Source organism: Gymnodraco acuticeps, unplaced genomic scaffold (genome assembly GCF_902827175.1).
Source record: "Gymnodraco acuticeps unplaced genomic scaffold, fGymAcu1.1, whole genome shotgun sequence".
Lineage (NCBI taxonomy): Eukaryota > Metazoa > Chordata > Actinopteri > Perciformes > Bathydraconidae > Gymnodraco > Gymnodraco acuticeps.
This window is the reverse complement of record NW_022989768.1, coordinates 3,971,803-3,989,657: the sequence shown is the minus strand read 5'-3', so window position 1 is coordinate 3,989,657 and position 17,855 is coordinate 3,971,803. Positions and strand designations below refer to the sequence as shown.

At 37.2% G+C, this 17,855-nt stretch overlaps 3 protein-coding genes across 6 annotated transcripts in view; 1 reads left to right on the top strand and 2 right to left on the bottom strand.

Annotated features, from left to right (window-relative positions):
• Positions 1-8,425, bottom strand: part of cdh16 (cadherin 16, KSP-cadherin) — a 31,569-nt gene extending 23,144 nt beyond the window's left edge. Inside the window, exons 1-7 of the mRNA XM_034218664.1 lie at positions 8,322-8,425; positions 7,737-7,786; positions 7,517-7,615; positions 6,176-6,310; positions 5,803-5,932; positions 4,933-5,091; positions 1,759-1,955 (exon numbers count right to left, since the gene is read on the bottom strand). Of these exons, the coding sequence (XP_034074555.1) occupies positions 1,759-1,955; positions 4,933-5,091; positions 5,803-5,932; positions 6,176-6,310; positions 7,517-7,615; positions 7,737-7,781 (765 nt within the window). The 5' untranslated portion in view covers positions 7,782-7,786; positions 8,322-8,425. The remainder of the gene's footprint in view (positions 1-1,758; positions 1,956-4,932; positions 5,092-5,802; positions 5,933-6,175; positions 6,311-7,516; positions 7,616-7,736; positions 7,787-8,321) is intronic.
• Positions 8,426-8,590: 165 nt separating this feature from the next.
• rrad (Ras-related associated with diabetes) lies at positions 8,591-11,697 on the bottom strand. Of its 2 annotated transcripts, none has more exons than XM_034218428.1 (5): positions 11,541-11,697; positions 10,875-11,263; positions 10,212-10,285; positions 9,893-10,097; positions 8,591-9,566 (listed from the first exon to the last, which is right to left on the bottom strand). In XM_034218428.1, the coding sequence occupies exons 2-5, from the start codon at positions 11,245-11,247 to the stop codon at positions 9,289-9,291; spliced, it is 930 nt and encodes a 309-aa protein (XP_034074319.1). In that variant the 5' UTR covers positions 11,248-11,263; positions 11,541-11,697; the 3' UTR covers positions 8,591-9,288. The 2 variants fall into 2 exon arrangements, with proteins under 2 accessions (XP_034074319.1, XP_034074321.1); XM_034218430.1 differs by having other exon boundaries at positions 9,289-9,566; positions 10,875-11,158; positions 11,541-11,695.
• A 2,953-nt stretch (positions 11,698-14,650) lies between these two features.
• LOC117546448 (ATP synthase F(0) complex subunit C3, mitochondrial-like) lies at positions 14,651-17,555 on the top strand. Of its 3 annotated transcripts, none has more exons than XM_034216697.1 (5): positions 14,651-14,706; positions 15,018-15,114; positions 16,111-16,182; positions 16,768-16,967; positions 17,194-17,555. In XM_034216697.1, the coding sequence occupies exons 2-5, from the start codon at positions 15,076-15,078 to the stop codon at positions 17,306-17,308; spliced, it is 426 nt and encodes a 141-aa protein (XP_034072588.1). In that variant the 5' UTR covers positions 14,651-14,706; positions 15,018-15,075; the 3' UTR covers positions 17,309-17,555. The 3 variants fall into 3 exon arrangements, with proteins under 3 accessions (XP_034072588.1, XP_034072580.1, XP_034072595.1); XM_034216689.1 differs by having other exon boundaries at positions 14,680-14,737; XM_034216704.1 differs by lacking the exon at positions 14,651-14,706 and adding an exon at positions 14,764-14,887.
• The last annotated feature ends 300 nt before the right edge of the window (positions 17,556-17,855 follow it).

The following is a 17,855-nucleotide window of genomic DNA, read 5'->3' as shown; positions in this document are numbered from 1 at the left end:
TGTGTGCTAGGATATTTGTTAGATATTAAACCGTTGAGACCGAAATATGATATTGTCGATTAAAACTGTTCTTTGAAAACTATGACAGAAAACGAAACAAATCAAATGTGCCCACACGTGTGAATCCACACGTTTTCAGTGGGTGGAAGGGGCTGTTCAAACAGGAGAGATGAGAGGCTGAGGGCGAGTGTGGGGGAGGTGGGAGAAAACAGGAGGAGGGGGAGGTATGTGATATACCTACTGTACTGCCCAAAGCGACTTTCAAAACCGACACAATGCTTTTAATTTAGCATCACATTCAGCTCTTACAATCCTCTTTGTTTCCACAGTTCTCTGTAGTGAATGAATGAAGTTTATTTTGTGTCCTCACAAAGGGTAACGGCCACTGTGAGCCATTTGTTTTCTACACGTGTCACAAAACACTGAGGGCTTTTGGGTTATTTATAGACATGTAGCTGATATGGCTTATTTTATAAAAATACAAAAGGTCAGACAAGACCAGGGACTGACATATGTTAGGAAAACCTGAGGGAAATCTTTAAACAGAATGTATATTATGGTGCTGCAGTAATGTGGAAACTTGAATATGAATTAAACATCTCCTTTAAGATGAAATTAGAACACTGATTGAAATATAGATGTTTGTCATTCCACAATGAAATAGTGAGTGGGCTTAAGAATGTGTTTTTCAGTAGTGACTACATCAAAATGTTACTTGAGAACAGGATTTCCGTCTTTTGATCTGACAATGGGCCTTTGTGAAATCACCATGGTTACTCTTGTAGCTTTTCTATTATTCAGTATCAAAACGTGTACTCTTAACAACCTTCATTGGCAAGTAAGGCTGCAATTAACAACCATTGTCATAATCAAATATCTGGCAAATTACTCTCAATGATTAATCTGCTCTATACATCGCAAGAAAGTAATAACGTAATGATGCCGTAATATGGCTTGTTTCAACTTATTAGTACCTCAAAGTGCAAAGATGTCAACTTTAAAGTGATGTGAATGATTTAGCAAAAGGAGCAAGGTGTCACAACTGACAGGCTGGAACCAGAACGTTGGGAAATGACTTAAATTGTTGATTGATGATTTAAAAAAGCTGCTTATTTATTCATTGTTGTTTATGGTCAATCATTTAGTTTAAGCAGATTTCAAGATATTTTACATTACCTTTTTTGGCTGTTATAAGCCCATTGAATGGCTTTTATCAGGTGTCAAATGTGTCTCTAGATTACATTAAATACTAACATATTTATACTGACCTGTTAATTATGATTATGTGAAGTCTATTTATAGGGTGAATTTTGCCTTTAAGCTGTTAGGTTTGTAGAATACCCCTCAGAGTGGTGGTGGGTGGGAGCGTGAGTAATTATGGGAGTTAAAGGGACTCGGTCAGGAGCTAGGCTGAAAGGATCCATGGCATTTGAACAGCATCAATAATTCAGTGTTTGGTCACTTAGGAGGACCAATGAGCCACTAAAAACAGCAACTGGCAATACGATGCCACTTTACTGGGCCCAGGCTATTGACAAAGTATGTTTTATGGTAATACGATACAACACTTGGACCTGCAAAAACAATAAAGTCAGCACTTTAACACACCAAGTTGTTTGCATGAAGCGTGGACAAGATCAAATAAGTAAAAGTGGTTTTAATGTAGACGAATGTGGATGGGTAAAACACTTTACGTGTCAAAGTGGTGGATTAGTGTTTCAGAGTGAACACATGTTGGTCATGTCTCTGCGGCCTCACCTGTGAGATGGGGATGGGGTAGGGGCCCGGGAGGTTCTCCTGAAGTCGTACCGGGTCGGGCGAGGCCCAAGTGTTTCCCGTCACCTCCACCGTAACGATCCCGTTGGTGAAGAAAGCATTCGTCTTCCCAGCCATGTCCTTCACCATCACCAAGAGTTTGTAACGGCCGCACATCTCAGGGTCCAGAGTAGAGGCTCCTGGCAGTCACAGTGGATTACATGATACAATGTGAGTATTTATTTATGTGTTAATGTTGCATGTAGGGTTTCTATCAAAGGCTAATTTGTCTGGTGAGCCAATAAAAACGTTGATGTCATTACTAACAATATACATCAGATGAATTAAGTGCTCTATATAGTCAGATTCTTTAAATTCCCTTTATGTCCGTGGGTATGCATACATGAAGTTTGTATAGTATGTATGTTTCAATGTTTGTGTGCATGATAAATAACCATGGTTGCATGTTTACTTTCACTTCTAAATAAACCTGATTACAAAGGCATCTGCTGTATACAGTATATTGTGCCCTGTTTAATGTCATGATACTGTGTTTGTGTAAATAATATGAGGAACCAAAGGAAAAACTAGTTTAAAGAGTCACAAAAAAGAAAAATATAGATACACTATGATTGGTTTATGCAAACCTTTCCATTATATTACAGAGACTCACATTGCCTTCTATATTTAAAATGAACATGAGGGCTCTATTCATCACTTTATTTTCAATTTCCAGCAAAAATGGAAAATAACTACCGGAAACAACCCACTTTGAAGGTAATCATAACCATCATTTACGGCTGGCCTGGAAGACCAGTCGGAAATCAAAGAGATCATTTTCAATTTTTCACTGCTCGAGCTCTGTGAAAACTCAGCAGCCGTGTGGGCCGGAAAGGACAAGTGTGAAAGTCATCCAGCTCCTGCCAAGCCGGAACAAAGGGCAAAACGGGAGCTACATAAATAGCTCCAGATTACAGCACTTTGAGGATAATTTCAGTATGTATGTATTGTTAGAAATTAAAATCAATGTTTTTAATGGCATAAAGTACCTTAAATATACCGTCAGTTTAAATGCTGTTTTATACTGAAAAACCAGAAGTTCTTGTGCACAACCAGTTGTTAAGCTTTTATTCTGAAAATCCTTCATCTCCGGTTAGCATTTAGCAAGTGGCTAATATACCATTTACTATAGAGGTGAATTTAGTAGCGATATGACACGGAGTGTTGCACACCGAAACCTACTGATTTCAACACTACAACTATAGACGTCGAGATATTATTATTGTTGAATATTAAATGAAGGTACAGTTTATTTGAATACGTTATTGTTTACAGATGTGGGTAGCATGTGACAACATCCGGAACGACCGGAAACCAAACCAGCCGTGAAGTAATTTCTGTATTTTTTAGAGTATTGATTACAGCGTTTAGAATGTGTTAAAGGAAAAGTGATGAAAGAGAATATGAGGAGAAGAGGCGTGTTTAAGTATATATTGAATGTACAATGTCTGAATCCTCTGTTTAACGTAACAACGGACATTAAAACGTGGAGAGCCGGCCCGCAGGGAGGAGCCAGCAGAGGATATATAAAAGCTAGACCAGAGGGGTTCGGGCTCTCTTTCCTTCGCTCACGAGAGCCAGAACACAGCTGTTTTTCGGACTGAACAATATCCTGTTTGTAACTTTACCGCGCCATATTTTTAATTAAAGTAACCATTTGAACCTTCTCAGAGACTCCATTTACTCTCCTTTTAAAGCTTCTCTCCTGGACGCGAGAATAACGAACACAGCATAACAGTATTCAACATGTCTGTTTGCCTAAAAAAAGTGTTATTATTTTTCATTTACTGTACGGAAATCTGAACAAGATTAAAGATGAACTACTCATGGTTGGCTTTTATGAGATTATCAGTGAAGCTTGTTTTGGGTTGTTCTCTTCTTTTGATCATATTTCTGCATAACTAGGTTAAAATGAACAAGACCTGAGGTCTACCTTTTTTGAAAAAAAGGGTTCAATGCTCGATTTCTGAGGCAAATACAAATAACAATATTTGAGATTTTAGGAAATCTAGTAACAAATACATCAGCTGAAATTCACATTTGTTTTGAATGTGGTACAGCATGTTATTTTAAAAATAACATGCTGTAAACTTGTCATTGCTCTCTGGTAGAAAAAAGGCAACAATCATTCCAAACTTGAATGAATATGTACGGAAGAGGATTAGGGCCACATAAAAAAAAAAATTGTGAGGATTTGAAAAAAAAAAAAAGTCAGAATTCTGACTTTAATCTCAGAATTCTGACTTTTATCTCAGAATTCTGACTTTTTTATCAGAACAAAAAAAAAATGTTTTTTTTGGGAGAAAAAAAGTCAGAATTCTGACTTTAATCTCAGAATTCTGAGATTAAAGTCAGAATTCTGAGATTAAAGTCAGAATTCTGACTTTTTTCTCAGAACAAAAAAAAAACATTTTATTTGGGAGAAAAAAGTCAGAAATACCGGTAACTGTAGAACCAGCTTCACTGCGATTTACACATTGCAGATGGTTGTAAAATGACTTATTATGGTTTCCTCTTGGACCCCTCTGGCGCGCAGAAATGCACTCACGTCCTCCATTGTTGCCTACTGCAATGTGTAAATCGCAGTGAAGCTGGTTCTACAGTTACCGGTATTTCTGAGTAAAAAGTCAGAATTCTGAGATTAAAGTCAGAATTCTGAGATTAAAGTCAGAATTCTGATTTTTTTTCTCCCAAAAAAAAAATGTTTTTTTGTTCTGAGAAAAAAGTCAGAATTGTGAGATTAAAGTCAGAATTCTGACTTTTTTCTCCCAAAAAAAAAATGTTTTTTTGTTCTGAGAAAAAAGTCAGAATTCTGAGATTAAAGTCAGAATTCTGAGATTAAAGTCAGAATTCTGACTTTTTTCTCCCAAAAAAAAAATGTTTTTTTGTTCTGAGAAAAAAGTCAGAATTCTGAGATTAAAGTCAGAATTCTGAGATTAAAGTCAGAATTCTGACTTTTTTCTCAGAACAAAATTTTTTTTTTTTTTTTCAAATCCTCACAAAACATTTTTTTATGTGGCCCTAATCCTCTTCCGTAAATATGTAATTAAATGTTTTGTTACTTATTTGCTATACAGTATATACTGTATATTTCGTTGCAGTCAAGTTGGGACTGACCTTCCTCTGTGAGGGAAACCTCTCCAGTGATGGAGCTGATGAAAAACATTTGGCTGGAGGGAATCCTGGGCGTCTGCTCCATGAGGCTGAAGCGCAGCTCAGCGTGGGCGGTGTTGCGGTCATCACGATCCCGTGCATCCACCTGCATGAACGGAATCCCTGAGAGACACAGTGGTGCAGAGTCAAACATGCTACCTTCTGTTTCACAGACATCAACATCCACAGCAAACTCAAAGCATATAAAGTCCCTTAATTCACAGAAAAGGATAAAACCTCCATTCAGGAAGCACAAATCCATATGTAGTTTCTTTTTGGTTTTGTATGTAAAGTTAAATTGGGACCCAATTTAAGAGATGACACAGCTATACAATACCTGATTTGCCTATAAAAAACATGATGATACAAGTTTTTTTTTTTTTACGATCCACTTTTTCACATGGTGGTTTGAGATCTGGTTTTATACTGTTATGTGTTTCAACAATTACATTTTTAAAGCTAAGTAGCTATTACGATTTAATTGTTGTCTAAAGAATGATCTATCAATGACTTTGATGTTGAGGGTTAGGGTACTTTTCTTCCAAGAACATAGAACATTTATTATTTCATATAAAATACAGTTTTCTACTTGACAATGTGATTATTAAACCTTGTGAAAGTTTGCAGAAGAGTCTTTTTTACTGTAATCTAAATGTACCTGATCCAGTAAGACACGTCATTGGTTCTATAAATACAGAGGTTACGTGTATGATGCCGATACATCAGGTATTTTTTCACAGTTTATTAAAAGGTTTTTTGTATTCCATGAAACAGCACTGACAAAGGTGAGCCAGACTGAAAAAGGTTGTTTCACACAGCTCAAGGATTTTGTACCTTTGAGAAGCCCGAGCTGCACACTGCCTCTCATGCTCTCCCCTATGAAAATGGGCACATTGTCGTTCTTATCGATGACACACACTTCAACGGTGAAGCTCTGACGGTGCTCTGATGTTCTGAAGGACACCTGCATCATACACACAAACACATTCTGTAGGTGTCTTTAAATAACACACTCAAGAGCTAACATACAGCCTTGAGAAACTAACAATCTAAAAAGGATTCATTATTGAACATAAGCACAAACACCTTACAAAAATATACTTGTTAAATCAATTATAAGCATCTTGAATGACGTCATTAGTAACTATTCATTAGCTTAGACATGTATAGTAAATTCATATCACAATATGGCACATAGTAATATTACCTGCAGAGAGTATGACGGCTGTTTCTCTCTGTCCAGTGGTTTTAGAGCGTACAGAAACTGAGCGTCCACTCCGAATATCCCCTCATCATCCCCCGTTACCGTCAGCTCTGTGTAATTTCCTGGCAGGTTACGAAGCTGAACAGAACAGAACACCATTTAAGAAAATCATCAGCCTGTGTTCCTGTTTCAAAGCAACAATCAGTTGATCAAACTAGTGTATTTCTCCGGTGCATAGAGAGTATAACAGTATGATAATTCTTAAATTAATTAGTGAGCCACACCATTCAGTGGGTGACCCTCATTATAATAAAAAACGGCCACTCGTTTATTCCACATACACTATCCTGCTACTTTAAAAACGTGCAGGTACATTCATTGTGTGTAAATCAACTGCTAAAAATATTCCCCACAACTTCCTCTTTACAATTTTGAAAATGTATTATTCAAAGTAAATAAAAGAAAACCTGATAATTGTAGTCATCTCTTATGAACCATCTATCACAAAGAGCTTTTTCCTTGAACTAATCAGAAGCAATTACTATGTCCCTTCCATTTAAAAACCAAAGTAGTTATTATCCAACTCTTCCATTCTGGCCATTAACATGCTATTTAAAAAGTGTTAATGACACTGAGTCCGACACAAAAAACAGAAATTATGACAATGCTTCACACAAGATGTGATGGCGTACAATAAAAGCAATCAAAGTGGCAGATACTCATGCTGCAGCACAATCCATGGGATGATGAGTGACATGTTTGAACAAAACCTCCCGCCTGCAGCTGGATTGAATGCAGAGGCTGGGTCATTGTGAACACTCCAATAATAGTCTAGTGATGACGGCAAGCATGTTCATACGTCCTAAACCTTGCAGCAAGTGCAGAAAGGAGAGAATTGAGAGACTGACGCAATTCTGGTTTAATATACCTTCATTTTCTTCCTATCAAGTATGGTCTTTTCGCCCATATTTCTCACCATTATGAGAAGAGCAGGCTTGAACAACTGGCAGGAGATTTGTTATTAACCTTCTTTAATCTGAAGGAAATGCATTAAATGTTGAGGACATTTGACAGTGCATTAACTCTGATTAAATATTCAATGATCACTCTTAAAAACAGTTGTTTTTTATCCAACATCGTATCAAGGAACTAGGCTTTGAGTTGCTGTCGACTTGCATTTCAAATTAGTATGCTCATGAAAATTACCATAAGAACTAAACACACTGGCTGAATTTTCATGTAGTAAACACCATTGTTCAGAATCACACATGTATTCGCTTTTCAGAAGGCTGTGAACACAAGGAGAAACCTTTAGGTGAATTTAAGCAAGTGTACATTTCTTACCTTGGCCAGATACCATGGGAAAATACCATCGTAGTTTTCAGGGACACCAATTTTAACATTTGCTCCAGAGCACGGTGCAAATGTGTAAATGATCACCAACTACAAAACAAGATATTTTGTGTGTCTTAGTAAACTTGCTCAAACAGTAACTTAATTTAGTGAGAGAACAAGGTATTAAAGTGAACATTAATTTCATGATAAAAATAAAATGATATCTTACTATGAGAGCAATGATGAGCATTGTCGTAGTTTCTCTGTCAGCCATGAGTCCTGTAGATGTAGCATTTTCAGTGTTTCGTACCACATGGCCTCAGCCCAACAATCAACACAATTTCTGTCTTGTTACTGATTCACAACCATGGTTATCTTTCATACACACAGTTTTTACTTGTGTAACAGCCTGCATTTAAATACATAACCACGTATAAAGTCGTTTAAAGCATCATCTGAGCCCCCACTTTCACAGCGTACAGAAGACCAATAAAGCCATGTTTGATTGGAGAAAAGCTTAAAATCAAGTTGGATGTAAAAATGATATCATCTTATTGGAAAGCTCCAAATAAGCAGCTTTTCTAGCAATACCAAATAACAGGCTATGGTGCAGTGTAACAGTAATGCCCTTTATAATCAAATTATTTAAATTCAAGCCTCTAAAGTAGTAAAACACACTCTATATAAACTGTAGCTCAACAACAACAACAACAACAACAACAAGATGACACAGATTACAGTGGCAAAACATGAGTTAACCAGCAACATGTATTACATTATTATCCTATTTTAAACAAAAGCTTTTGTGCCTTACCTTCTCCAAGTGATGTGTGTGTTCCTTCTGAGAAGTGTGAGAGGAGTTTAAATTAGGTGGAAAAACTGCGTACTTGTACTCCTTTGGTGGATTAATGGTTAACACCTTCAGATAAACATGCTTAACTACCTAGTTTCCTTCCTGTAAAACCAATGGCCAGTGAGGCTCCATTCCACAGACCATCAAATGAATATTCATGAGCATGTAAATCGCCTGAATGACTTCTGATGCATTCTGCATAAACATTGTTCTTGGACCAAATGACAGAGAAGATTTCATCTTTTTTATTGTATCTTTTATTAAAAAAGAAAATCAAGGTAAACAAAGAATTTCCAAAAACACTTCATGGTTCACAGGACAAATATAACGTATTGCTTTACTTATACATTCACAACATGAATTCAATCTTATGGAACAACAAAGAAGCCAGATGTTTTTTCATATCTTTGACTAGTCCTCAGTCACTTGGCCGGGGCACGAACCTGCGTACCTCGTTTCAAGTAAAAATGACCTCAGATGACCAAGTACTGTGATCTTTTACCGCATCTTTTGGGAAAATGAGATGTATATTGCATCCAGCATCATTCCTGTTATATACATCAATCCCCTCCAATAAAGGTGCACAACAACCCACCAGAAAGGCAGTCCTTGCAACTCATTAGAAGACAAAAAACCTTTTGCATTTCTCATTCAAACACATATTAGGACAGCAACATGTTTAAGGCAGACACAAATAATAATATGAAAGAAAATAAATGTTTACAAAGCTCCATGCAGGTTATTACCATCATCATGATATGACTTGAATGGTGTCATTTTTACTATTTATGTCCTCTTTTGGTGGGTGTCTAAAAATAAAAATATATTTCTGTACAGCTCTATTAGTCCTTTAGGGTTAGTGTTAAAACACACACAGCTTCTGGTCTTCAGAGGCCAAAGAAAAATGTCTGTTAGTCCCATGTGTTCCTCAGAGAACTGTGAGGTCATGACAGGACTTTGACTTCTGCCTAAAAGCCATCTTCTTGTTCTTGCGTGCAACCATGCGGCCCAGAAACCTCTTGGCCTTCTTGCCGATGCTCTCTCTGCGTCTGCAGTTGGCCATGCGTCTGGCGTTCTCCTCCTTGCTGTCTTTCCTCAAGCGGATCTGTCTGACGATGCCCTCGAAAAGGTCCTGCACATTGTGGTGAAGAGAGGCAGACGTCTCGATGAACTTGCAGTCGAATACCACTGCACAGGCGCTCCCCTCTGAGATAAAGAATATGGAGAAAGGAATATTAGTGCTTTGAATGTATGTACATTTAGAAAAACATAGAGGCTTAAGTAGATTTAGGTTGAACGTGATAAATCCTATAGTGATCATATTTTAAAACTTTAGCTTTAGATAGCTGTAATATTTGAATGCATGCCTTTTAAAAAAAATAGTTTTAAGCTTTAAATGATAAATATTGCATTTTTTCAAGTAAAGAAACTTATTTATCTATAGCTTCCCTGAGCTATAACACATGATCTTAACAAATCAGGAATCTGTGACCCATTTAAGGTTCAAAATGTATTTATTCATTCTAACTTACCATCTACTGACACCTCTCTTGACCGCACCAGGTCGCTCTTGTTGCCCACGAGGATTATGGGAATGTTCTCTGACTGCCTTGCCCGGCGCAGCTGAATACGCAGCTCTGACGCCTTCTCAAAGCTTGCTTTGTCTGTCACTGAATACACGATGATGTAGGCGTCTCCCATCCTCATACACTGGTCCTTCAGCCACTGACTGTTATCCTTCAGGAAGGAAGCAGAGACAGAGTTTAGCCTCAAACATGGCTGATTTCATATTGCAATATCCATTAATCAATTTCAGTGGAGCATACATTGCATAAATAATATATAACTCACCTGTTCCCAGATGTCATACAACACAATGGATGCATCTTCATCATCTACCACCATAGATCTGTCATACGTGTTTCCTGTGAAAGATAAGAGGAAAAATGGTGTTACACATGCACTGACAGAGGAGCAGAGCACACACTGATTTTAACACACATTTCACTTTAAAGTGTACACATTGCTGCAGAAAGCTGATCATAGTTCGTGATCAAGCCGTTATTGGCCTTTTATATTTTCCATTCCTTTGTGCTAAGATGCATTTCTGACAGCTGCACTACTGCGGGCAGGGCTGGTGCCTCGCTGTAGATGGAAATAGCAATAATCAATTCATGTACACTCTTGCCTGCAATTTGCTTCTTCTAATGCACCAGCTTAACTTTATGTCTGTCCCTTACAGAGTTGATAGGGCTTCATGGGGCTTTTATGTATTTTTTGTTATGGTGTTTATTTCTTGAGTTGTTTCTTTCTAAAAATGATGAATAGGATATAATTGAATACACCTTTGACCTCAAAGCAAAATTGGTAATATATTTGCATGTGAATTGTTCAGAATTATGGAGACTAAATTAATATTTCCACTTCTAATTAGTGCATTTATAGACAAATGTGTGTGTGTGTGTATGTGTGTATTGAGGTTGATGACTCATCCTCAGCATCATCAGCATTTACCTGCTTCATCGCAGTCGTGACCAGCATCCTCAACTCCTCCAAAGACGCGCGCCAAGCTGGACTTGCCGACTCCGTGCTCCCCAAGGAGAACCACTTTGTAGATCTGGGACTCCGTCTCGCTGCCGGTGGAGATCACGGAGTCGGAGGAGTCCGACGCGTAGCTGCCTCGGTGCTGCTCGCTCGGGGAGTAGGACGTGCAGCGCAGGAGGTTGGACAGGTCGTCAGTCTGCCCCGTCTGTGGCATCGTGGCGCTCAGATCACGGTCGTCCACTGGCATGCTTCTCCTGTGTAGGTTTGGTACATTCATTGGAAACGGCATGCTTCCTCTTCTTTTGTCCATGTTCCGCAATTTGTCACCCTTGTTCAAAGTCATGTTGCTTACCGAAGATCTGTGGACAGATGTGGCATGCGTAAATGTCTGTTCATGTGTTTATTAACATTTAAATATAACTCACGGACACACGTGTAAAAGTCTAGTTCGTGAAAAATAATGCTTCAACGTAATTGTATTTTATGGTATAACATAACATAGGCTGAAATAATTAATTATATGTCTTTGTTTTCTGAAATCTCAACCTGACCTGACCACATGTCCAATACTACTCCCCCCAAAAATGCATAATAAGACTAAAGCTTAACATTTGTCACCATATTAAAGACACTTACCCGGTGCAGGGAATAAAATCCAGCGAAGCCGATCAAATAATCCTTGGTTTCAAGAGTTGTGGTAGCCGAAAAAGCGGTTTTGTTTGAGTCTGATCAGAGTCGGTGCTCAGGATATTTATATATAGGACTGGGAGTGACGTAGGCAGGGATTCGCCCCAGAAGATCACGTCTCCGCTTATTATAGTGGTGCGTAATGGCACCATCATACAGAGGAGGGGTGAGAGCTGAGGAATCTCCCTTCCGCAGCGCCAAATGGAGAGCTACCTCTGCGGGGGTGGCCAGAAACGATTCCTTGAAGAGGGGAAGCCCACTCAAAGCTTGAGTGATATAAATATTGAATGTTCATTTATGAGATACATTTAGAGACAGTGAAAGGATATCCACATGATGCAATATTTTACTGTGTAAAAGTGCTTGATGCAGAGACCAGGGGAACGCTTTTATGAAATTATAATGACTTGTCTTGTTGGAAATTTATCAGAGCTCCATGGTCGCTGCAAGGTTGAGGTCAATACAATCAAAGCACATATTGGACATATTGTTATTATACGAAGGAGTTGCATACATTATAAAGGTATATATATCACGTGAAATATTTGGTGTTATTTCCATAGTCTATTGCTGCTCTTGACTAACAAAACACTTGAATTTATCATTGCGCAGACAAAGGAATACTTACACACTGAAACAGACGTTGGCATGCATTTATCAATCAGTATATCTTTCCATCCACCTTGCTGCTTGAAAAAAAATAAAAAGGCTGAACACACAACCATCATTTCTTGCACTTTCCGAATTCTTCACAGCTGAAGGGTCTGACCTATACCTATAATGTATGTTTTTACTGATCCATGCCTTAGTTGAATAATGCAAAACGATTTCATTGAAAACATCAAGGCTGTTTGATACATCAATAGGAACAGATCTATATGTCCAAAATGGGGTTCAAATACATTCAGATCAGATTTCTCTATTGAGCTATTGCATGTTTTATTTATGTTTAATCGTGCATCTGACATCCTTTTTTATATATATTTTCTCGCATACAATGAATGTCATTTTCCAGTTGAGGTCTCATACTCTGCATGGTGTGTTGGTGCCCTCTTGTGGCTTCAGTTCTCACATTACAGTTGAACCTTTTAAACTCATTGCGTTGGTGTGTGTCCAACATCATCATGTCTTTTCTCCCTTGTCCCTTTGTCGGAAATGTGAATAGATAAACAACAATACAAACTATAAACAGTTGTGCTATATTTCATTTCAATCTTTATTTTGAACAGATTAAAAAAATAACAAATAACAAATGTGAAAAACAGAATACCGTATTATTAAAATACAGTATTTATCCACATTCATATCAATAATAAAAAAATCATATGTGTCCGAAAGGGAGCAGGAGGAAGCAAATGCTTATTAATTCCCACCCCTTAATTGATCAATGATTGTCCTTTAAATCATTATGCAAGTTATTACATTTATATTTATACATATACAATAATTTCTCATCTTCAATCACCTCTCTTCATTCTCATAGTTTTCCAAAAAAGTGTTTCTGTACATCCTTTTAAACTGAATTATGCTTGTGCTTTGTTTTAACTCCTGCTCCAAACCATTCCATAAAATCACCCCACAGATTGTTACTCATACTTCTCTGAATTGTTCTGACCTTGAGATATGTTTTAGTTGTATTGATGTTTGCATTTGTAATCTGTTTATCACAGTTTATATAGCTTGTATATGTGAATGTGATGGCTTATGCATATAACAGCTGCATAGCTTCACATTCAGAATAGGACTGCTTCAGCTGCTATAAATTATTCTTTAAAGGAAATGATTTCATAACAAATGGCCATTGGAATTACCATTAATTTAAGTGAATATACATTATAGCCGGACTAATTTATCATACCTCAAGAAAAGCATTTTGGTTATGGAAGCTCTAATTTCCAGTCATAATTGCATTTAATTATATCATGGATGTAAGTATCGTAAATAAAGTATACAATTATGTTCAAATTATCTCTGCAAGTAGCAGTGCCAGTGCCAAAAATATTCAGCATTAGTATGTGTGCACCAGATCCTGGTTAATTCAATCGAAAAGGCATTTAAACATGCTGTACTATGGTGGGTATTGTCCTTTTGTTATCATACTAAGAAATCCTAGCAAGACCTTTCCAAATGTGTCATAGATCCTACATTATTTATATTATTATGGGAAAATGGATAGCTGAAGGATGTTGCGCAATGAGTGAAACTACTTTCTTATTTGAATAACACAAATGGGATATCGAGACAATTCATATCTATATGACTTATGCTATTTATTGAGACCTCTTTGTCTAGTATTCCCAAACTTACTAAATCTGTATTATGTTCTTTTGTTTGATACAAAATGAAAGAACAAGACACAAAATGGAAGCCGACTAATTGTTCCTCTTACAAGATAAAATATTGTATGGGGTATTAAGTAAATTAAGATGGATTTAATATGCACAACCTAATTCTCTGGTTATTTAAGTAGAATTAACCTTTCAGACAATCTTTTCAGTATTCAAGTTTGGACATGCAATGTCGCTTCTTAGATAAAGAAAAAAGAAAAGCATTTGATTTTTTCAATACTTCTCATATCATGTAACCTCTTTGTCTAGTGAAGTGATACAATTGTGCATTGATTTGGAGTCATTATGTCACATTATATGTAATCAATTGAAAAAATAATCCAATAGTTTCATTATTTATAAAGATGTTCATATAAGATAGTAGAAGCACTAAACTCCAATTAACTATGTTATACTCGTCCAGTGTAGTTTTACAATGCTGCATTGGTTTGTAGTCTTACATGACATGGAAGCTATTGAAAATAATGGCGATTGATAACAATATTCGCATAAAATAGATGAAGGCGTTCAATCAAATAGAAAGAGGCGTGTCTTCTCCGTCCAGTGTAGTCATTATATCAAAGCGATTGAAAAAGTTCCCACTGATTATTTTTAATAAAAAAAGAAATATAAACATAAGTTAATTTCTGGTAATTGTCGTGATCGCACTAAATGTAACATCTTCAATGGCAAAACAAATAAAAGCGTCAGGAAACCGGATGTCAACCCCTTGACGTGATATTGCGCATGCGCACGTCTCTCGTGTGTTCGACCTCTACTACAGACCGGTAAGAGATAACCTCCTCAGTCACTAGCTGTGTGAGTTTAACATTTATTCGTGTCTCTTCTTTGTAACTCGGTGTTTCTTTTCGCTATATTAACAACAGCAATGCTTAGCTTCTAGGATTTAACAACTAGCTTGTTTTTCAGTGACATTGCTCGGTTTTGCAGCTAATCTTGACCTTACTTGTATGTTTCCACGTAACTTCGCACACTGTGTACTTTCTCATTTAGACAACTAGTTACACAGTTAACCAAGTCAAACTGTTCATTGTTGTTCTTCAATGCATTTCTTTGTTTTGTGTATTGTTTTCTACAGACTTCTGACCCTGAATCAACGCCAGCTCCTTAGCTTGACCTGACCACTGCTCATCATAATGTATGCCTGTGCTAAATTCGTCTCCACGCCCTCTCTGGTGAGTGAGTCTGTTTCAATGGACTGTGATTTCATGACATATTGCAACAAAAGCTGCAAGTCTGTGTTCATGCCTTCATGCCTTCATGCCAGGGCAAACCAGCTGCATTCAAGTCGCTCACGCTAGCACTCAGCCATGTAGCCGTCTTTGACCCATGCTAAAGTCAGCTAGTGCTCACACCTGCAAGGACGTCCTTGTTTTGAACATAATCAAGCCTTAGCATAGCCATTGCATCCCCATCCTTATCTACATCTATCATCTACATTCAAACATATGATGCAGTTAATTGAGAAGCAGCCATATTTAAAGTGAAATCTGAGCAGAATGAATCCGAAGCCACAATATAATGGATCACTGTTGTTTAGGCAGGGTGGAAAGCAATTTGGTAATTTACAAGTACATGTTGATGTACTACTATTTAACTTGAGTATTTAGAAAAACATTAATTTACATTTCAAGTTATTTTTCCTTTTTTTTATTATTAGGTTTTTACTTATAATGTGTTATTGTATTATCCAATTCTGATTCTCAGTTTACAATACAACCAACCAATGTTGCAGATTAAAGTACTAAAAGAAAGGTGTTAAATAATTTCCACCTTTTCATTTAAAGTACTGCTTACATATTAATTAATACATCAAAAATCATGATCCTAAAACACTAACAACAACCACTCTGCATTATGAATATTTGTACTTATGTGAATATTTGAATGCAGGACTTTTCATTGTAATGCTGTTCTATTATATTGTATTATATATAATTTAAAGTAATTATTTTAATACTTCTTCCTCATACAACCACATTTTTTACTAGCCAAATGTCTCTGTTGGGATGAGCCCACATGCTTTTAATTCTGACCTCAGGAGATTAGATGTATTCTTAGCACAACACAATAATTATACAGAAATGTATCAGCATGACATTTTTGTGCAGTATATTATCAGAGCTTGATTTTCTCAACTACATGTGTCTCTCTCTTGTTTCTTGGAACAGGTCCGTGCTGGATCTCGGGCACTGTACAGACCACTCTCTGCAGCGCTAGGCACAGATGCCAGGAAAGCAGAGGTAAGCAGCTATCAGTACTGTGCATTAGAACTGATGTATTGACCTTGAGTGTTCACAGAGGAAAGGCACTTAAGACACAAGTATGTATTTTATAATGACATTGTTAAACATTGCTACTCAACAAAACTATATCTCATGCAGATATAATTTAATGTCTCCCAACAAGTACAACAACAGACTGGTGAGGTGATAGGATTAGAACTTAATGTAGCAAGCCTAGTTTCCCATTGAGTACGACCATTGGATAATGTTGTTATCGGCAAAAGCAGTAAAGACGCCTGCATCAAAAATAAATTTAAGCTGGCTAGCCTCTGTAGCTAAAATTATTTTTGCAACATTTCCCTTGCATCTCTAGAGCTGGACTAATATTCACGCCATTTTCATTTGATATGAAACCTTAATCAATTCCATAGTTCATTAAAGACAGATACAGGGTCAACATTCGGTTGTAGAAATTAGGAGATCTTATAAAAACTGATCCGTTTTAGAACACATCTTTTACATATAAGCATACAATGTGTAGTGCTGATTTGTGATCCTGTACTATTTTGTTGTGTACTAACCTGACTTATTTTTGCATATCAGACTGCCTCCCTCCTGGCCCCTCAGAGCAGCGTAGCCTCCCAGCAGCAGATGGCAGTGCGGGCGTTCCAGACCAGCACTGTGAGCCGTGACATCGACACTGCTGCAAAGTTCATTGGAGCAGGAGCTGCCACTGTGGGCGTAGCTGGATCTGGAGCTGGAATTGGAACAGTGTTCGGTAGTCTTATTATCGGATACGCCAGGTAAATCAAATAATCTGTCATTTTAAAACTTCTCCGACAAGAGGCGAAAGTCTCATTTGTCATAAAAAACACTTTATGTGTAAAAGCATTCTTCAACATTGTCAAGGGGTTAATAATATAATTATGTTGTCACATAAGTCCTTGGGCTGTCTGCTGAATGAATGGCAGTTGTATTTTTAACACCTTTTACCTCCAACTTCTGACAGCTGCCTCTTTTTCTCCACAGGAACCCCTCTCTGAAGCAGCAGCTGTTCTCTTACGCCATCTTGGGCTTCGCTCTGTCTGAAGCTATGGGTCTCTTCTGTCTGATGGTTGCATTCCTTATTCTGTTTGCAATGTAAAGCAGTTAAGCATTTACTGCAAAGGGATACATCATAATGTTAATAACAATTAGCAGCTTGAGTTGCCCTTGAACGGTACGATAATGTCAGCTTATCGCGTTGCCTATTCTTGTTCATTGGTGCTTCTTAAGGTTGTGAACTCACTGATGTAAGAAACTCTGGCAAAGCAAAATCATTGTAAATGATGGGTTTTGCCATGATATTGTATATTTAATAAAAAATGTTTGTGTTAAACATTCAACCAACACCTGAAGTAACATTTTTAATTCATAATTTGTGTTTGTGAATTTGTAAATGGTAGTGTGTATGTTTTTAAGGTTCTTGTTTTCAAAGTGACTCTGTTTTTCTATATAATATAAAGGAGAGGCTCACAGTTACACAAACTCTCTAAAATAATTCAAACCTTAAGTTTCGCAGCTGTGATGCAGCATTTCCCTCAACAGTCCTGGTCAATGTAGCCTACTATATGGGTCAAGTTTTAGGATCACCTCTGGTTTGTCTTTGTTACCCTGAAGTAGAACAAACATGATTATCAAAAATATAGTTA

Excerpts from the sequence above, each read along its gene's own strand:
- LOC117546448 (XM_034216697.1), top strand. The coding sequence starts at position 15,076 with ATGTATGCCTGTGCTAAATTCGTCTCCACGCCCTCTCTG. Across the intron at positions 16,183-16,767 it reads CAGATGCCAGGAAAGCAGAG|ACTGCCTCCCTCCTGGCCCC; the intron begins GTAAGCAGCTAT and ends TTTGCATATCAG. Across the intron at positions 16,968-17,193 it reads CTTATTATCGGATACGCCAG|GAACCCCTCTCTGAAGCAGC; the intron begins GTAAATCAAATA and ends TTTTCTCCACAG.
- rrad (XM_034218428.1), bottom strand. The coding sequence starts at position 11,247 with ATGACTTTGAACAAGGGTGACAAATTGCGGAACATGGACAAAAGAAGA. Across the intron at positions 10,286-10,874 it reads TCACGACTGCGATGAAGCAG|GAAACACGTATGACAGATCT; the intron begins GTAAATGCTGAT and ends TATCTTTCACAG. Across the intron at positions 9,567-9,892 it reads AAGAGAGGTGTCAGTAGATG|AGGGGAGCGCCTGTGCAGTG; the intron begins GTAAGTTAGAAT and ends TCTTTATCTCAG.